General features: G+C 45.5%; 1 protein-coding gene across 3 annotated transcripts in view; it reads right to left on the bottom strand.

The window, feature by feature from the left end:
* LUZP2 (leucine zipper protein 2) overlaps positions 1 to 21,111 on the bottom strand; it is a 1,331,862-nt gene that overhangs the window by 400,846 nt on the left and 909,905 nt on the right. For 2 of the 3 annotated variants that reach the window (XM_078684660.1, XM_078684657.1), the window contains exon 7: positions 1,547 to 1,619. In XM_078684660.1, coding sequence (XP_078540786.1) covers positions 1,547 to 1,619 — 73 coding nt within the window. The remainder of the gene's footprint in view (positions 1 to 1,546; positions 1,620 to 21,111) is intronic. The other variant, XM_078684658.1, reaches the window with a different exon arrangement.

The following is a 21,111-nucleotide window of genomic DNA, read 5'->3' as shown; positions in this document are numbered from 1 at the left end:
ATCATGCCAACTCTCTGTTTGTTTCTGCATATGTTTTAGAACAGGAAAGTGTGAGATCTTGAGAGAGAATAGGGGCACTATATTTTCCCCATTTACTTATTTTAAATAAGAGGAAATTGAATGTATGTGTATGGTCCTATACTTAGAAAGTAGCCTACCAAATAAATGAAGGCACTAAGTACAAGTCTGTTGGTCAAAGAACAGCCGGGCTAGTGGGGATGCGGCGGTGGCAGTCCAGGCACCGCTACACCGGTGGTCCGGCTGTCCTTTGACTTCAGCCATTAGAGCACCATGGCACCGCAAAAATCCTGGCAGTCCTGCAGTGGTCTGAGGGCTGCAATGGCCTTGGTGGTGCCCTGAGTTACCAGCAAGCATATTTCGACCTTCCTTACTGCCAGCGCTATAATGGAGGTTCTTCCTAAATGAAAAGGCTGACAGTGAGAAAAGAAAGGGGGCCCAACAGGGCCCACTTCTGCCATGTTCATGGGGGCACATGCTGTGCCCCCCCTTTATTTCTGCACCCTCAGTTACTGCACTGCATTTCTTTCTGTGCAGAAACAGGCACAGGCGGTCTGGCAGAAGGGTTGTTTCAGGCTCACAATGACTGCCATGCCGCTTGTCCGCCAGAGTAAAAATAACTTGTAATTAGTGTTGGCATTCGATAAATCTTAAAAGGTATCAGCCAATCTCAGCATTGGAAATAGAGTGCTAATGAATGATAAGAAATATATTTAAGTACAATGTTGCAATCGTTTACAAAAATGAACTCATGAAGCCTGTAGTAAGCCACCAGGCCACTATGTAGTAACCTTGATCGAAATGTACAGCACTCAACAATAGTATCTGGGCATGGCCAAGGGTATAAATAAATGGGTCAGAGGCTGCTCATGGTCTTCGCCCGCAAGGCCCCCCAAGCAAAGCCATGACATTTTGGAAATATTGACAAACGGGTGGCTTTATTTGCCGATGCACATCTATATCTTCTAGAGAACGCAGATGGAAGGAGGTCTTGCATCGCTGATTATTGCTGATACGTGCTATCAGTGAAAACCTACTGTGCCGCAACTGTAAATTTAAGTCATATCTCCATAACACTTTTAATAAAAAATGTTGCTCATTCAGTGAATTAAAATTATTATTCGCATATCCATTTTATTGTGACTCATATCCATTTAAATGCTGATCTTTACAGACATTGCTCTTTGCATGCTCTTAAATGCAGTTTCCTGAGTTCATCCAAGGCAAGTACGTCAAAAGTACCGGAAAATATTACTGGGAGATTTGAAAAGCTTTAGAAATATCTTTGACAATGAGTACCTTTCAAAAGAGTTTCAGTTTGCTTTATGTATCTGCACAGCAGAGGATATTTTTGCAAATGGGCTAGGAGATTCAGGTCCGCCTTTTAGGATTGAGGGCTCTTTTCTTTCTGCTGACAGCCCATGAACTGAACACCCAGCCGCATTGAGAACACAGGTTGGAAGGATCGTGCAGGCAGCTTTCAAAGGTGTTCATAATAATCATACAGCCGCAGCACAAAATGACATACCTTAAATATCAGGTCCTTCTTTCCATACCGGAGGTCCTTCAGTTGAGCCTGGATCTTTTTTGACTGCATGATCAAGATAAGAAATTAGAGAATTAGATAACTTGTAGGGGTTAAACAAAAAGCAGAGAGTCAAGTAATTATCTTCTCACATTTATAGACAATTTTTAACTGTTTTAATTATGGTAATTTTCCCTTTTTACATGATAGCACGTTTGTGCTATCCAAGAAACTTGCATTTTGAGCTTGTACCTAGTTATTCCCAAACCTCTTCAAAGTTAAATGTATTTAAATAGGAATGAGAGCCTCTCGACATTCCACAATCACATATTCAGTTAAAAAATCAGTAGTTCTACATGTCGTAAAAGCCACTGTGGAAATTGTCTTCAAATGGTGTTACTCTTAAAAAATTGCCCCTTTTGAGCGATTACATCAATTTTTTGCTGAATTTTATTTGCTGATTCTTAGACTCTATACACCCCAAATGTATTAATCCCTGCTTGGCATATTAAACTCTCCTGTAAGACCATAGTATGCGGTGTAGGAATTACACAATACTCTATATCTCTGGTTTCACCAAGCTAGAAAAGTAATTCAACAACTATTATTGATATTTATTAAAAATACAATCTAATTGTAAACCTATACTTTTTATTATGCATTTAGGAACAATAACTTTTAGATAGTGAACGTTACCCTGCCTAAAGGTCCTGAAGACTAATTTGCATTAGCCCCCCATCAGCTGTCTAGATGGTACTTGATGAGGTGTGGAAATTGCTCCCAGAGCAGAAACAATGGCCTGGGTATGGGAATGTGTTTTTCTTCCCTTTGCAGGAATACCAGATAAGGTTGACCCAGAAACATTATTAACTTGTAAAGGGACTGCCCTGTCACAAGTAAATGTAAGGTAGGACATGGAGAAGGCAAACTTTTGTTACCCCAGCCAGACAGTGAGTGGAAGCTAAGGGCAGAATCAGTTATCAGTGACCACAAATGAAGGGGCTGCACATTACCTTCAGTTCACCTCTGTGAGGGCATACACGCTCTGCACAGGAGGAAAAGGAGTTTACCCATCTAAAAATTGGGAGTAAGGCGCCTCGTGGGATTGTTTGTCATAAGGCAAAGGGAAACTGCTGAAAATTATTTTCCATAGTGGTAGGGTTGCCTCGAGGAACTTTTGTCTCATTGTTTACTCATGAACCAAAAGTAACCACCACCCACAAGCTAGTGCCAACCATAAATGTGTCACACTCCTCAGAACACTATCTGGTCCTGTGGATGAATTGGAAAATGAATGCACTTAATGCATGGAGACTTATGAGGGGACGTGAAGGGCTGGACATTCTTCCACTTGTATCCAAGACAAAGTGGTAGACTCCTAGGGGCAGTCACTGATCTCTTGTATAGCTACTGCAGCACAACAAGCTGCAAAAGGCCTAGTTTCTGAAGTTCACACATGACCATTGTAGTGGGCCTGAGCCTTGCATTTCTACAGTGTTAAGGTAGCATGAGCTTATTAGAAGTTTAAACGCCATTTTATCTTTTGCTTTCTTTTACACACAGCACACACGTTAGTTATTGTTTCGCGTTAGGCTGAGAGTTTTTGCTTCACATGAGAATAACTTGTTTTGTCCACATTGCTAGACTTGCTTGGTAAGCTTAGTCTGAACAGTGAGTGCCGAGGCGTTCAAGGTTATATCAACACTGTTGCTTTTGTTCGAACTGATCAGCGCACATTCTAGACATAACATATATGCAGCTGTGGACAGCTCAGATACTGGCGCCTTTAATAATACACTGTGTAGGCATGATTGAACACAATTGGAGAACATTTGTATGCTGAGAGCTTGTGCAGAACTCAATGTGATTCACTCCTGCTAATCTCTGAGGTATGGGGTCGCCTATGCAAGCCTAAGAGACCTTCTTTAGTAATAAAATACCCCATTAGCTAGGGAGGGTGAAATATAGGTATATATTTAGCCTGTTTCCATTTAGCATTATAACATGCTTTCTCCATTTGTATTTTATGGAATAGTAACTATGCTGACAATCTTATTTCTTATCATATGTCTGCTTGTATTAGCTAAGATGCTGCACCTGAGATCACGCTGTTAAAACAAACATTTTAAACTTGCTTGTGTCCCCCTTTACTCCCTGTTCTGGACTGGCATGAGAGTATAACGGAAGAGTGCTCATGTTTCCCACCTTACCAGAGTTATCCTAAGCTGCATGTTCTGCGTTATCTAATCATTGGTGACTTTGCTATAGGACGAAGAGCTAATGAGATACTGATGCTAGTCTGGTAGGGGATGTTGGTTTTTGGTTCACCCTAATTCACGGAGGTCCTGAGTCTCTGTGCACAGTTCTGTGACTGAGCAGAATCCCTGCAACATCAGTTGCAACTGGGCCTGGACTGGACCATGCTTGTAGCCTCTACTGCAGTGAATCTTGACCTCTAAGTACTGGCACTGAGGTTCAGAGACCATTGGCTGTGTCTAACTCGACTTCTCATACAATCTCTAAAAACCTGCAGGATTTGGAAAAACGTTGCCTTTCAGTCATCAGAGGACAGGGACCAAACACCTGAGTCAATCTGGCCAAAGCAAGACTCTGCTCAGCTGAAAAACAGGTTTCCTCAGCTGGGAACTTCTCTGCTTCAACAAATCTGTTTCAGCGAGCCCTTGGCAAAAAAGTGTCCGGCCTCGAGGTACTATTGTTTGTATGCAGCCTGCTGCCTGCAGCCTGCAGCCTGAGTTCTGAAAAAGAGACTAAGGCCCTGAATTTGTGTCTGGCAGTCCACGGACAGCCAGACTTTAGGGGGGTGGTGTGATGGCGGTCATCCGACCGCCCTCTTACAAATAGGGCGGTGGGACCACCACAGCACAGTCCCAGCCGCCAGGAAGCTGCTGTTCCCTGGCGGTGTCGTGGCGGTCAGGAGTTTCCTCTTTGCCGGTGGGGTCATGGAGGTTCCTTCCCCATAAACACTGTGGCAACGAGGAAATGTATGTGCTCCACATGGGAATTTAAAAACATTTTTTTTACAGAGCTTTATATAGCTTGAACTTGACCCGAATCAGGTATCAGCATGCTTTACATAGCACCAGTTGCATTACATGAGGACACATTAATTTTTTAGGCACGGGGAGATTAAGTGATTTGCCCAGAATCATAGGATGTTCATCATCATTGCCGAGACTCAAACCCAGTTCCCCAGTTTCGAGGTCAGCCACCCTAGCCGTTAGGCCAATTCCTTTCCCCATGGGAATGTACACAAGGGGGCATAACATTTGCACTCCCGCATGAATGAGCCCTAGTTCCTGCACATCATGAACGTTTCAGTCCTTGCCGTGCAGGAACTATTTTTGGCGATTCCACTCCAGTTCCTAATTTTCGAGGCACTGCCATGGGAACACCAAAATCCAGCACACCAAACAGGAGGAAACTCCTAATCTGGTGGGTAGTCTGACCACAGCTTTGGGGGTGTGGCAGTGTGGCAGCGCGGCAGATCTGGCGCCGCACTCCCAGAGTCATAATCGGGCCTAAAGTCTCAATGTAGAAGTCTTGAATGGGATAAGGACCAACAATTATCAGAACAATGAGAGGACTTCCCTGACAGCAAAATTTGAACATTTTCCACTCAGAAACTTTCCTGTGAAAATCAGCGGGTACAGCTGCTTTTCGGTTATATGTAAATTTGGTTCTCATCTTGTTTATTTGGATACTATACTTTGCCTGTATGCTTTTGTTTCTTCTGTCTCTCTTTTCTTCTATCATATATATAAATGTGGTACTCTTCAAGGGGATTCTTTCGACTGTGTTAGTTTTTTCTCCTTACCAAACAGATTGAAGGCTCAGAGAGGAATGTTTAGAAGACCAAATGTGGATTATTCCCCAACAATATCTGTCTCCTCACACTGAAGTCTATAATTGGTAGAAGAGTAGACTTTAATATCCCTGCTCTGCACTGCCAGGAAATGCTAAACCTCAACCTTTTATGGGTTACTACAACAGTGGACTAATACCACCCAAGCTTGGGCCATTGTCTGTGGTACTGAAACATAAGTTAATATTTTCTTTGCATCCTTCACATTTAGAACACGTGGCAGAGTGATAATAGATTGGTCAAGAAGAATGCAAAGACCCTCTTGACAGGGTCATAAGATTGTCAGAAGGATGTTGAACCTGTCAAATGGGTTGAATGTATTCACTCCTCTCTATCCATCAAGGACATCTTGTGAGATAAACTGCTCCATACCTTAGTGTTTGATCTTTTTTGATTACAGAAAACATTTTGCAGGGAGCAAACAACCTCCCATTAATAGCAGTTAGTATTTTCTTGTTTTGTTTTGTATTTTCCTATTGCTTTCCAATTATGTCTAATAAGCTATATTTGTTGTGAGTTAAGTTTTTTTCTTCTATAGGTGTTACCCAGTTCCAGAATAATAGTGCCCTATTTACAAGAGGGTGCCAACATGCATAATCGCATGTTAGCACCCTTTTTCCCAACGCATCCCTTTACATCTCCAATGAGATGCAAAGTGGGCGTTACTGGGCGTACCCTAGATGGACTATCTTGCAAATATCGCTGATGTTTACATTGCGATATTTACAAGGCAGCCCACATGATTTTAGCACACATTCGATTTTGGCAAAAAGTGCTGTTTTCACAAAATCTAACGTCTGCTAAAATCCTGACTTAGCCATCCCTAACATAGGGGGTGGATTATGCTGATATGACCCTGTGGGTCGTATCAGCAAGCTTATCACCCTTTTGTAGGGAACATTGTTGGAAAACCAGCGTTGTTCCCTGCAAAAGGGCGTTAACCTCGCTAACTCTGGAAATGTTATTGCCCTGGGGTAACACATCGTTAATTATGCGCTACCAGGGCGATAAATATCAGAGATAGCCTGTGATAATATAATTATCTCTAAGCACAGCCAGCGATAATTATTGCTGGCCGTTGTTAATATGCCCCCAAGATTTCAGATATTACTCTTGCTACATACCTTCTCCTGAATTCCCTTGTCCCTACTTAAAACAAAACCTCTTTGCTCGTCTTGTCCCTGTCTTAGCATGGCTCCTGAAAATAGTTCATAGGTTTATTTCCGTTTGCAATATGCTATTTTTTTTAGTGCAGACTTTAATTAGAGGTAAACATTCTCACCCTTCACCATACACCTTTCTCCAGCAACTACTGAAATAAACGTTCCCATTTTAAAACACAATTTAAAATATTTATAATACAACATATTATTAATTATTTCTTTATAACCGCAGGTGTTGTCGCGCAGCATTTATACAAGTTATAGCGTGAGCAACTACTAAAAATGTCTTCTGTAAAGACTAGTGTCTGTTTTCATCATTTCATTCCTCCTTTCCTGTCCAGTCACCTTACTAAATCATGTGCTGTAGTGTATTTTCTGACCACAAAAACACAAGAAAACTTTATTTTAGTTGGAAAAAAAGGACTTTTCCCCATTATTGTGTTTAGACTACTGTGACTGGATAGTCGGCAACACGTGATGGCACCATTATTCGCTTAATCTCTTAATGGACTTAAATATTGTGTTCCCCTTTCCACAATAATCTCAAATCTAGGTATGCATATTAATATTGTTCTAACTTCGGAACCTCGGGTTTTGAGCGCAGTATCCTTTCAGCAACTGTACTTCCAGAAGGGCAGTGACATATCAGCAACTCCCGGTTTTTATCCACCTGTTTACTCTAATTGCCAAATGGCTCGCTTTGTTTGTTGCATAAACATGTCTTCCGTTGCATTAGCTCTGCAACATGTCAAAACAGTAACACGAAACCTCTCCTCTTCCTTTACACACAGTGGTAGTATTATAAACGTTTACTACAGTGAAAGGTCTGGTAGAAACTGAGAAAAAGGAATGGACACTTGTAGACAGGTAACATCTGGTTTATACTTTTATTACTTTGCAACATTTTTGCTACCTCTATGTCCAGCTAAACATGTGTCCTTGACGCATGCTCATTCTGTACATTATAAAATAATCTTTTACTCCACACGAACATTCGCTGTCATGTCTGTGTGTATCTCGCTCTCCCTTCCTTGCTCTATCCCTCTCTCAAGCTCTATCTTTTCCCTCTATCTCGTTCTCTCGCTATGTACCAATAACTCTCTCTGTCTCTCGATAACACAATCACTTGACCCTCCTTACAAGAGGAGGCAGACCCGGACGAGTGGAGAAGTGTGGCTCACTGGTTAGAGGAGGCAGACCCGGACGCTGAGATCAGACCCGGGACCAGGATTCAATTCCCGACACGGCAGGGTCTTGAGCCCAAAATGTCCATGGACTTGGTAATTCTCTCTTCGGTGCCTCCTCGAATCACAGGTTCACACTCTGCAACTCTGGGCAATAGCTTGTTAATCTCCCCTACGGCCCCCACGCGGCGGGATGCCTGGCTTTCACCTTGGGGATACCCAGTAGGGGCTATCTCACAGGGAAAAACCAGGACGGGTTCCCAATGCAAAGCGCTTTGAGACCTGGCGGTGATATTGCGCTATATAAAAACCTACCCATCCATCCATTTCTCAGTTCGCCATGCTAATGTACAGCTTTAACCCCTTCCATGCTCATGACGGAATGGTTCCGTCATGAGCTACGGTTGAGCTGTGCTCATGACGGAACCTGACCACGCCCGTTTCTATTAGGGCCCAGCACCGGAGGGGGAAACGCGGTCGCACTGAAAAGGTTAAAGATGCAAGCAATTTCCCTACACCTTAATGCTGCCAAAGCTGTAACAAACACAATTGATATTTCCCTACAAAAATCTCATTTTTGGGAACCCATCACCTCATTCCCAGATTTAGATATTTTGTGGTACAAAGAATGGCACCATGTTATGTGTGCACCAAATGCCAAAATGCTTTTAGCAGATTTATGTAGCTGTAGCCTGCTAAACATCAGATTGTATTCTACATGCCTTGTAAACGGAGTAAAGACCAATAATACGAGGTAATAGCCTTTCCAAAATAGGATGTGTCCCTTCAGCTTGGTAATCCATTTGCTGGCTCCTTGAGAATGATCTCATTAATTTCTTACAGCCTGATTCATCAAGCCGAAATCGGCTCGCAAAGGGCCAGATTCTGAGAATCTGGCCCTTTGCGAGTGCTATTTTTGCATTTGGGATTCATCATCCCAAATGCAAAAATCGGTAATAGCGATTTCGCTATTTTGCGAGGAATTACATTTAAGGAATCTCTATTTGAGATTCCTTAAATGCAATTCATCATCCATTTAAAAATTGCGAATTCGCAATTTCGGCCCGCTATTTACCGCGAGGTCAAACCTTGTGGTAAATAGCGAAAACTTAGAAAAATGCTTTTAAAAGCATTTTTCTAAGTTGCATGTTGCACACACACATGTCCTTTGGACATGTGTGTGCGCAACACCTGTTTCAATTTGCATTTAAGGGGTGCTACAGGGTGTCCGTTGGACACCCCTGGCACCCTTTAAATCGCTATCTAATTTGCGATTAGCAAATTGCTAATCGCAAATAAGGAAGACTCCCCATTCATTCCTATGGGCCTTTTGGCCCATAGGAATGAATGGGGAGTTATTCCTTATTTGCGATTAGCAATTTGCTAATCGCAAATAAGGAATGTGTAGGAATCGCATTTCTTTATGCAATTTCTACATGAATCCCGTTTTGCAAGTCCTTAATAGCGATTCGTTATGAATCGCTATTAGGGGCTCGCAAAACGGGAGAATGATGAATCAGGCTGTCAGTGAGGTTTTATTGCATTTTTATTATTTGCTTCCTACTTGTTCGGTGTATATCACACATCAAAACTAGAGGATTTCGTAAATAAAACCCTATATGCCTTAAGATCAGTCACTTGTAGTATTCTCCATTTTAAACTGAGACACGTCTTAGTCCATTTAATTTATTTTAGAATTCTGTTTACATTCATATAAAAATGTAATAGTTCTAATCTTCTTAAACCCAGTTTAAAAAAAGTAGCTATGTTTACACAGGTCAGATAATGAAGGTCCAGACCCAATTTCCTGTGGCCAAGCATTGATGAGCAAGGCTGTCAGCCATGTGCAGTAGCTAGAAGGTTGCTCACGGTTGGTTGGGTGCATCGTCTGTCCTAGCCTTCAGGGCTCATGCTAGCTATTTCCATGCTATCAACTCACACATGTATACTCAGTAACTCTATGTTGCATATGACTATGAGGTTATCAATGGTGTCATCAATGATATCATCAATGATTTACGTTGTGATGTCATCAGGGATGCCTACACTTATGTAATTTAAAATGTTATGAGTGATGTTATTTGTGAGGTCAGGAAGGAATTTCTTTGGTTTTGAGATGTTTAAACATGTTTACCTTATTTCAACACCTAATTACAAGGCCACTTTAAGTTTTGGCTTTTTCAATCAATTCCTATGTTTTTTTTATGCAAGCAAATCTGTTATTGCCATACCTAACTGTTATGCCACTTTAACCTTTGATTGTTTCTGTGAATTTCTGAGTTTATTAGTTTGAAAAGATTTGAGACCTACCCAAGTAACAAGTCCCAGAATCCTGTAAAGGTAAACACTTGGGACCAGATTCATCATTCTGTCCTGCAACATAGCACAGCCAGACAGCATGCTGCTTGAAAGGGAGAGGGCAGGAATGTGCCATATTTATTAAGGTTTGGCACATTCCCGCTCTTTGCCGGCACTGTCCCACAACGAAGGCTCCTTTGCGCCACGGTACGAGGGTAAATAACAAAATACAATTGTCCCTCAAGGAATTATTTCAACTTCCTTATTGTTCAAAATTATGTCACAATCGTGATCATTAATTCACATGCAGGAGAAGAGTATACAAAACTAAGCATATACTCCAATGTATCAAAACATCATGTTTATTTTCATTTGTATCAATTTTTCTTTTTCATGTGTTTTTTTTATATTAGGCAACCAACACAATACTGATAATTGTACTCTTATTTGCTGGGATTATGGATAACTGAAATACCATATCAGATGGAAATCAACCATATCATTTCATCTAGTACATAATCTCAATAATGAAAAAATACGCAAAACGGTGCTGGGTGTCGACGTTTCGGTCCCTCGTTGGCCTAACCGATCCGTAGGACCATCAGCAGGATGATGAAGTTGCACATATATACATTTAATCTAAAAAACATAAATTTACACTTAATCCCTGCACAAGAAGGTATCGTTTGCGCTACACACAGAAAGAAAACATAATTCCCCACAGTGGATTCAATCAACTAAAAACATAAGGGGGGGGCTCAACTGAAGCTCGGAGCGGAGCCGCAAAATGTAATTTGTAAATGTAATTTGTACTTGTAAAGCGCACTAATACCCATGGGTGTCCTGGCGCTGTAACGCATACCGCTGTGGAACCCTTCCTGGCTTTTCCATGTGAAATGTTCACTCCTGGGCAGCCCCAGGTGAAGCCAGGCATCCCAGCACTGTTGGGGCCGTTGTGGAGATTAAGCAAGCTGTTGCCCAGAGTTGCAGAGTGGGACCCCTGATTAGAATAGGCACCGAGGCGAGAATTATCAGGTCCGAGGAAATTGAGCCCAAGACCCGCCGAGGCAGGAATTGAACCCTGGTCCCGGGCCAGACCTCTGCATCAGGGTCTGCCACTCTAACCATTGAGCCACACTTCTCCACAAGACAAAAAGACAAGGCTACAGCGGGAATGATGAACCGGCGGGACTGACCGGAATAGGCACCATAGTTAACCACAGGGACCTACCGCTGCAGCTACTAACCAGCAGCTTGGGACAGTATACTGTTGTTTAGCAAGGCATGGCAAGTGGCGGCCAGCTCAACGGTCAAGGGTCGCCTGTAGTGCATCCATAGCACATAAAGCCTTCATCTAGGGGTATAAACGGACAGAACTCCGACGGGGACTACCGCCCAGCGGTACACACGAGATAAGGGCGCACTCTGGAGCGCATGAGAAAGTGGCGGGCCAGTACTGCAGACCCCATACAATAGCCCCCCCCGGGTGGCTAAGAGCATATCGCTGGATGACAGTGCCCCCAGTCGTGAAGCAAGTGAGCTGCCGTAAAACCCCCGGTGTGTCCGACTGAACCCCCCCATCTGCGACAAGCCACATCAGTCCCGAAGGAACCCGGCAGCGGCGGGAAGAGGTGGCCAGGAGAACAATGAGCGGCAAAGGGGCCCGCGCGGCCCAACAAGGCAAGCTGGATTAGTTTGCCTACACTAAAGACTTTCCCCTGCTGCTGGAACGCAAAGGAACAGGAGCTAAAGGCCCGGAGGTGGACAATGGCTTTAAAGGGATGCTAGAGGATGTAATGGCGGCCCTACAACAGGTACAGACAACGGTCGGAAAGATCTCCACAGATGTCACATTCCTGTGAGCGAACTTCCAAAAAATGTCCGCAAGAGTATCTGAGGTGGAACAGGTGACGACTACGCTTACTAAAGACACTACGTTACTGATAAAGAAGGTGATGCAACTGGAGACCGACAACAAACGTATGGCGGCGAAGCTGGACGAGCTAGAAGGCCGCTCCCGCCGCAACAACGTCCGAATCACGGGACTTCCGGAGAGTGAAGGGGGACCCGCTATGGATCCCTATGTTGAAGAGCTCATAAAAGGCCGACTGCAACCTAAAGGACTCTCAACCTTTTTCTCTGTGGAAAGAGCACACAGGGTGCCAGGCGGAAGGCCCAGACCCGAAGCCCCCCCGCGACCGGTGCTGGCCCTCATATTCAATTTTCTGGGTATAGGTGCTATTCTTCAGACGGCGCGGGTAGCGCAGCCTATCCGAGTGCAAAGCTCAGTGATCTCCTTTTTTCCGGATTATACAGCGACAGTTGCTGCGCGCCGCAGAATCTTCCTGGAGGTAAAAAGGGGCTAAGGGCCCGTGAACTACCATATTCTATGCTAAACTCCATGTGGTGGCAGACGGCAAAACTTGGTTTTTTGACTCACCAGAAGAGGCGCATGACTGGCTTGAGGGATGGCGACCGGCGGAGGCGTCCGGGCGTACGCAAAGAAGACGACGGCGACTGGGACGAGGAGGCGAATCTGAGGACACTGAACAGGAAGAGGTGGAGGCGGTGCAACGCGATAAGGACTCCGGAGAATGACACATACGGGAAGTACCCTTTTTTGCCTAAGGGTTGTATACCCAGATTTCTGTTATGGCCCACCTCAATCTTATGATTGCAATAGAATTGTTGATGGCTCAGGACTCTGGGACATGGGGATTGACTGGTCTTCCGCGGACTTCCTGCTCCTGTACCTACATGCAAGTAAAGTTCCAGGGTTGGGGTTCTAAGCACTCTGCTAAGTTGGGGTGGCAGGCAGTTTCAGGTCTGCAAGGCAGGGAGGCAGGGAGAGGGGTTGGGGGGCAGGGACTGCGTTTAAGTTTTTGGAACTATGTATATGTATATGTTATGGTTAAGTATGGAGATGGTCATACAGTACTAGCCCGCACAGAGACACACATAAGCTCAATTATGGGGCAAGTCACTAGCATTAATATGTGTATTATACATAACGATGGGAGACGAATCACAGATTGACTCACAGGGGGATTTCGGGACCACGATACCGTTCCTCTCCGTGCTCACATGGAACATGCGGGGCTGGGTGATAAAATTAAAAGAGGCCTGGTTATACAGTGTATCAACAGAGGAGGCCCGGCAGTGATGTTACTGCAAGAGGCACATCTCACAGGCACCTCCAGCAAAGCAATGGACAGGTGGGGCTACAAAATGGTGGTACATTCTGAATTTACATCGAGCTCCAGGGGGGTTGGAATATTAGTGAAAAAGCAGTTTCCCTTGATAATAAAAGAAGTTAAGTCTGATGGAGCAGGGTGATTTGCTGCTATACATACACAGTGGGAAGGGAGGCCCCTCAATATTGTTTCGGTCTACATACCCCCGGCGTTGCACACAGTGGCCTTCCCAAATCTAAGTGTGTTCTTGCTTGGGCTGCCGGCGGGGGAGCTAATCGTTGGTGGGGATTTTAACTCGGTCGCTAACAACTCAATGGATAGATTCACTCTGAGGGCGGGTGCATCAGGGGTGTCATGCCTTGGGAGCTTCTTGGACGCAATGGGACTGATAGATATATGGAGGAGATACCACCCCACAGAACGTCAATTCACATATCATTCCAGTGTCCATAACAGCCTCACAAGAATAGATTAGTTCCTGGGCTCGTTGGGTAGCCTTCAAAATATAGACAATATAGAAATTAGACCACGGGGCATCTCTGACCACTCCCCACTGCTACTCAGCTATACACATCGCCAGCAGAAGAGGCGCCGGATTTATCCGATACGCCCTGGTTATCTCCAAAATTGCTAAATCAGAAGGGAACTCCAGAAGGTGACGAAACATTATTTTCAAGACAATGTAGGGTCGCGTTACTTCCTCCACCACTCTATGGGAGGCGTATAAGACAGTCCTCAGGGGACAGACAATAGCTTCCATCACAACTCATAAGCGGGAGGGACAGCTGGACTTACAGACTCTGGAGTCCGAATTAACTATTGCAGAGGCCCAACACACTGGAGACCCAACCCCTGACGCGGCCCACAACCTACACCTCACGCAGAGACGCCACAAAGAACACCTGATGGAACTGGTCAGGCAACAACTGACAAACACGCGACACAAAATATATGACATTGGCGACAAGGCAGGGAAGTTGCTGGCATGGCTAGACAAACGGGATAAAAGTGACAGGTGGATAGGGCAACTTAGCACAGGGGAAGGGCAACTCACAATGGAGCCACACACAATAGTACACATACTGGCACGACACTTCCAGACATTATTCTCCTCAGAATCTTCATTGTCGGTGGAGGAGGCAATGACTTTTATAAAGGACCTCGCCATGCCCAAATTAACCACAGAAGAAGCGCAGGAAATGGAAGCCGACCTCACGGCAGATGAGGTGAAAGCAGCCATTAGGGCACTACAATCGGGCAAGGCGGTAGGGCCAAATGGCATACCAGTCGAGTTTTACAAAAGGATGTCTGATTCTCTCACGCCCCATCTGCTGAATATGTTCACTGAAAGTTTAAATGCAGGAGAACTCCCGCCGGACCAGCTCACGGCCACCATAGTAGCCATTTTAAAACCTGGGAAACCTGCAGATCAAAGTGCCTCATACCGACCTATTTCCCCCATAAATGCAGAGTCCAAAATCCTTGCCAAACTGCTGGCGCTTCGGCTCACGCCACACCTGTCGAAACTCATACATCAGGACCAATCGGGCGTTATGCCTGGCAGGAATGCAGCACTTAACCTAAGGAGATTACATGGGGTACTTGAACGTGCAGAGTACGTGCAGGAACCGGCGGTGGTGCTTTCACTGGATGCACATATGGCATTCGATATGGTCCATTGGCCCTTTCTCTTCGCAGTGCTGCGCCATCTGGGGTTCGTTCCAAAGTTCTGTTCATGGGTTCAATTACTCTACACTAAACCAATGGCACATGTTACCGCTAATGGCCATATCTCTGATGACTTCCCCTTGGCAAGAGGCACGTGCCAAAGCTGCCCATTGTTGCGGCTGCTATTTGCTCTGGTACTAGAACCGCTGGCGGCATGGATAACCGACGATCCGCGGACTCAAATGGACTGATAACTGGGAGGATCGAATCTCCCACTACGCGGACGATATCCTATTGTACTTGACTTCCCCTAGGCGCTCTATAATCAGTCTTTTAGATATCTGCACGGCTTATGGACGGGCATCCGGGTACACCCTCAATTGCTCCAGGGGGAGCCCGAACCATATACTAAGAAAGTGGTATAACAACAATGTCTTGACTAGACACAGTACCTAGAGCATTGTTGAATCGCTGTGACCCCAAGGAACCACCCAAAGTAGTGACACAAGGGACCTACGGAGGACGGGTGCAGTGTGAGAGCACAGGCGCAAGCTCCGTACAACTCTATGGGAAAGTCGCGGTTGGAAAATTACAGTTTAACGACACTTCGGAGAGGACTTCAAACAAGCCCTTTGGAACATAGAAGGTTCTAAGGCCAGCACCCTTGTGAGTACCCGTGTTACCTATCCCAGGGGAGCCCTGTACATAGGCGTAAAGTGGTGTCGGAAACCTTCGTCGTTTCATTGGCGTTACTCAAAGAAATGCTGCTGCCGGGATGATAAAAAGTATCTGGTGGAATCCAAGCCTGAATCTGAGGTGAGAAGAACCCAGAGTCTGGGTCACTTTAGGGTGACCAGGGGCTCGGTAGACGAATTCCCACCGATGTCGGGTGCTTCAGGTGCGATGACGGGATGTTTGACTCTGCAGCCACGGGGACCAGGAGACGTTGACAACAACTAAAGTCTGGAGGTGAGCTTTCCCATAAAGGATGTTGTGTGCTGAGGGGTCAGTGTCCGGATTGAACACCAAAAGGCTTGGCAACTGCAACCAACGCGGGCAGAGGAAACCAGTCCCGGTGAGGACCAGCAAGGTCCTTGAGACGCTCCAAGCTCTGGGGAGGCAGGGCAATTCTGGAGCTACCAGGGAAGCCCAGGAGAAATCAAAGTTACCTTGACAGGTACCCACAGGTCAACCGACATGGGGTCGCGAAGGGACCTCGAGCAGAATCACGAAATACCAGCCCACAGAACACTTGTGGAGTGAAGGCCGGAAATCTTTAGTGAAAATACTGCTCGGGGTCAGGCCTACAGGTAGCCCAAAGCACAACCTCAGGCATAGCCAAAAAGCAAATGCTTCTGCAAAAGTACACAGTGCACAGGGGTTCAGGTTGCACAGTCCCCACGAGGGATACTGGTCTCCGAATTGCTGAGAGGGCAGATCAACCTCCGGGATGCTCAGGAACCCACCCCCTACATTGCAGAAATCTTCAGAGTCCTCAGGAGCTCAGGAGATGCAAACCAGTCAGATGCGTTAAAGGTGCCTGCCTTGCAGGGGAGTATCTCCTTTACTCCAAGGGAGATTCTTCAGTCATCCAGCATAGTGTAGATCATCGAAGTACTTGGTTTCTGCTTGCAGAGTTTAGTCCAGGTAAAATCTGAAGTCCTGTACCATATACTAGGGGCTGATAAGGGTACCCCAGTATCCAATCTGGAGTGTACCTAAAGTACATGCAATCAATTTAGAGTAGAAAGCAGGTTGACTGTGGTCCTGGATAACAGGACCCCAGTCAGTCTAAGTCGAAAACAGTGAAACATAAGCAAAAAGTAGTGGTAACTATAAGAAGCAGCTCCTACTCTCCTACATAACCACCACCCCCAAACGTAGGGACATTAAACTAAACTTGACCAGATGAGTCTTCATGCTCTAAGTCAAAATATCTGGAGAGTCCATCTGCATTGGCATGGTTACGTCCAGGTCTATGTTCCACTGTATAGTCCATCCCCTGTAGGGAAATGGACCACCTCAAAAGTTTGGGGTTTTCACTCTTCATCTTCTCTTATGTTTTAGGCATAAGAGGGACTTATGGTTTGTCTGAGCAATGAAGTGAGTGCCAAACAAGTATGGCCTCAGCTTCTTCAGAGCCCAAACCACAGCAAAGGCTTCCCTCTCAATAGCTGACCAAAGTTTCTCTCTGGGGGTCAGCCTTCTGCTAATAAAAGCTACTGGCTGATCCTGACCCTCTTCATTCAGTTGTGATAACACAGCCTCTACCCCCAAATCAGATGCATCAGTTTGAACAATTAATTGTTTGGAATAGTAAAGGCTTTGGAGAAATGAAGCAGTGCACATAACCTGCTTCAGGTCATCAAATGCTTTTTGACAGCTAACTGTTCACTGAACTTTCTTAGCCATTCTTTTGGAAGTTAAATCATTCAAAGGGGTCACTATAGATCCATATCCTTTGCCAAACCTCATATAGTACCCAGTCAGGCCCAAGAAAGCTCTGACCTGAGTCTGGGTGGTTGGAGCAACCCAGTCCATGATGGTCTGGATTTTGCTCTGCAATGGTTGACCCTGAACTCCACCCACTAGATGGCCTAGGTATACAACCTGACTCTGCCCTATCTGGCACTTGGTGGCCTTGATAGTGAGGCTTGCTTTCTGCAGGGCCTCCAAAACATTTTTCAGGTGGACCATGTGATTCTCCCAGGTGGAGCTAAAGACAGCAATATTATCTAGATAGGCTGAACGATAGGCTTCCAGACCTGTAATGACTTTGATCACCAACCTTTGAAAAGTGGCAAGTGCATTCTTCAAGCCAAAGGGCATCACCACAAATTGGTAGTGCTCACTAGGGGGTGAGAATGCTGTTTTTTGCTTTGCATCCTCAGCTAATCTGATTTGCTAGTAGCCAGCTGTCAGGTCAAAGGTGCTCTGAAACTTGGCTGAGGCCAAAGTATCTATAAGATCATGTGCCCTGGGTATTGGATGGGCATCAGTCATATTGACTGGATTGGGACCCCTGTAGTCAACACAAAACCTCATCTCTCTCTTGCCATTCTGAGTGTGAGGTTTTGGTACCAAGACTACTGGGATAGCTAAAGGGCTATCTGAGGGCTCAATTACTCCCAAATCCAACATTTTCTAGACTATTTTTTATTTTCACTTTATATAGCGCATGGCTACCCTGAGGCCTACCAGCGCTGATTAATAGAAGGGCAGAAGAAAACAGAAGCCACAGTGCTATGGAGGCGTCCCAAAAATATGAATTTTCAAGAGCTTCCGGAAGGCAAGAAGATTGTTGTTCTCTCGAAGAGCAAGGGGGAGTGAGTTTCATATCTTAGCGGCATTAAACGAGAAGAAGCGTCCGCCCCATCTCGCTCTTCGTATTTTCTTGGGGGTGGCCAGGCATAAAGAACTGGAGCGCAGGTTTCTGTGAGGAAGATAGGAGGTGACCAGAGAGTGCATTATACCCGTACCAGTCTTCCAGATAGCTTTATGAGCCAGGCACATAGCCTTGAACTGTATCCTGGCCGGAATGGGGAGCCAATGAAGATTCCTCAAAGCTGGTCATGCAGACTGCCATCGCAGAGTCGAAAAAGCAGCTGAGCTGCACAGTTGTGCGTTACTTGCAGTTTATGGATGGTAGATTGAGGGGCTCCAAGATATAAGGCATTCCCATAGTCCAGTCGAGAGAGTATAAGGGCCTGTACCCTAATTCTTCTCGCCTGGAATGGAAGGAGGAAAATGATTTTCCACAACATTCTCATCAGTCCAGAGCAAGTGGCTGAGAGCTTGGTAGCCTGGTGGTTGAAATCAATAGAGCTGTCAAGCCACATGCCAAGGCTCTTTATCTGAGTCTTTGGGGGTGGAGCGGGGCCCAAGCAGGCCGGCCATAGGAAAACGGGGACAGAGGATGATGAGTTGCCCAAGAGTATGATATCTGTTTTGTCCCCGTTGAGCCTAAGGCATGAGAGTTCCATCCATTCGGCCACCGCCTCTAGGCAAGGGCCTAGGGTGCTAGACGACCCCTTAGAATGATTTAAAGCTAACACTAGCTGAGTGTTGTCTGCGTAGGTGATGATCTTAACACCGAATGGATGGACAGTCTCCGCCAGAGGACTCATGTAGATATTAAAAAGCGTGGGGCTCAGGGGAGAGCCCTGTGGAACCCCACAGCTGAAAGGTAGCCGGGAGGACACCGCATCCCCCTAAAAGACCTGGAAATAACGGTCGCTGAGAATGGACTGGAACCAAGTCAGTGCTATGCCCAACACTCCCCTACATTCAAGTTGATGGGCCAAGATGTTATGGTTAACGGTGTCAAACGCGGCACTGAGGTCCAGGAGAATGATGGCAGCTGTTCCTCCTTGGTCCAGCAGCCTCCTCGCCTTCTCTGTCACCACCAGCAGGGCCGTTTCCGTCCCGTCCAGTTTGAGAATCACATAACAGGTTGTTAGATTCCAAGTACTCAACCAGGATGTTATTAATGTGTTTCTCAATCAGCCTGCTCAGCCAAGGGAGGAGGGAGATTGGGCGGTAATTGGCCAGATTAGACTGGTCAAAGCTGCGTTTCTTCAGGAGAGCCCTGACCATCGTGCATTTCCATGATGTAGGAACCATGCCAAAGGTGATCAAGGAGTTCAAAACATCAAGGACAACTGGACAGATGGATTCGATGACCAAGGTAAGGTGTTGCGGGGGGCAGGATCCAATGGGGAGCCTGAGGTTACTTTAGAGATGACCTGATCTAGTGAGTCATCATCTAAAAGGCAAAACTGCTCTACCGAGCAATTGGGCAGAGGAGTAAAACTACTTGTTATGGTTGCCCCGGCCCTAGGTGTTGTGGAAGGGAAAGATGAATACATTTTTTGATAGAAAAAGACCGCTAAATTATTGCAACGTGTAAGTGCTCCTTCTGATGTCTGGGGTTTTTGAGGAAGGGTGATGAGCGATTTTGCAATGCGGATTTCCTTAGGTGAGTTGGCAGCTGTGTACATTTTCTCCTCATAAAAATGAGCGTGGGCGATTTTAATCTCAGATTTATATAGCCTAATTGGTTTCCTATATTCCACTTTCCTAATTTGTGAAAAATTCTGTATCCAACCTCTCTCTAATCTTCAACAGGATTGCTTTAAGCCCCTCAGTTTGGAGGAGAACCATGGAGCTGTGTTCTGCCTATTTTTATTTTGAACGGGTTCTTTAGGAAGTAGTACATTAAGGGAGCCTTGAATCCAACTATTAAAGTTGCTACTGGCCAAGTTAGGATTGGGATCCCTAGGTGGTCTTGTGTCTTCAAGGACTGCCATCCAACCGTTGGAGGGGAGTCTAGAACATTTCCTTCCCCAAGACGTTGTTAATTCCTGGGAAGGCGGAGGTATAACTGTATCCCAAATTAAAGGAATTAAAAAGTGGTCTGTCCAGGGGAGTGGGGTAAGGATGCCTACGCTCAAGTTGTCCAGGATGCTAAAAACATGATCAAGGAGATGGCTCTTATTATGCGTAGGGAAAAAGCCTTTTTGTTCAAGTTGAATCGCCTGAAGACTCAATAATGGTCCACCTGCTACTTGATTAGAGGGGTCGTCCAAATGAATGTTAAAGTCACCCAACACCATAAAATTAGCAGAGACAAGTGCTGTATCGGTGACTATGTCGGAGAGATTAGGAAGAAACTGTCCTGATGCAGTCCCTGACATGGTCAGGTTGCCTGTAAGTCTTATTTTTAACAGGCAGACTGTCACCTGTGTCCAATTCATGAGTGCACCAGGTAGCCTGATTTGGAGTCAGTGAGTACATATGTCTGAACTGATTCAGGACTTGCCTACAATCAGTTTGCTGCTGGCAAGTGAGGCTGCCTGCCAAGGCTACACCATCAACTGACCCATCATCAGGGTTCTGTGAGAGCAGGTCAGGGAGTGGATCACTCTCTTCCTCCTGTCCCTCATCAGTAGCCATTAGCAAGCCCATGTCTGCCATGTCAACATATGGTTTGTGCCTGTTCACATGGAGCACCCTATGGGGTCTCATGATCGTTCCAAGGTCCACCAGGTAGGTAACCTCTCCCTTCTGCTCAATGATTGTATGAGGGCCACTCCACTTGTCTTGGTGGGCTGCTGGGTCCACAGGCTCTTACACCCATACTTTCTGTCCTGGCTGATAAACAATTAACACAGCCTTT

Source organism: Lissotriton helveticus, chromosome 3_2 (assembly GCF_964261635.1).
Source record: "Lissotriton helveticus chromosome 3_2, aLisHel1.1, whole genome shotgun sequence".
NCBI classification, from domain to species: domain Eukaryota; kingdom Metazoa; phylum Chordata; class Amphibia; order Caudata; family Salamandridae; genus Lissotriton; species Lissotriton helveticus.
This window is presented reverse-complemented; position numbering and strand designations above follow the sequence as displayed.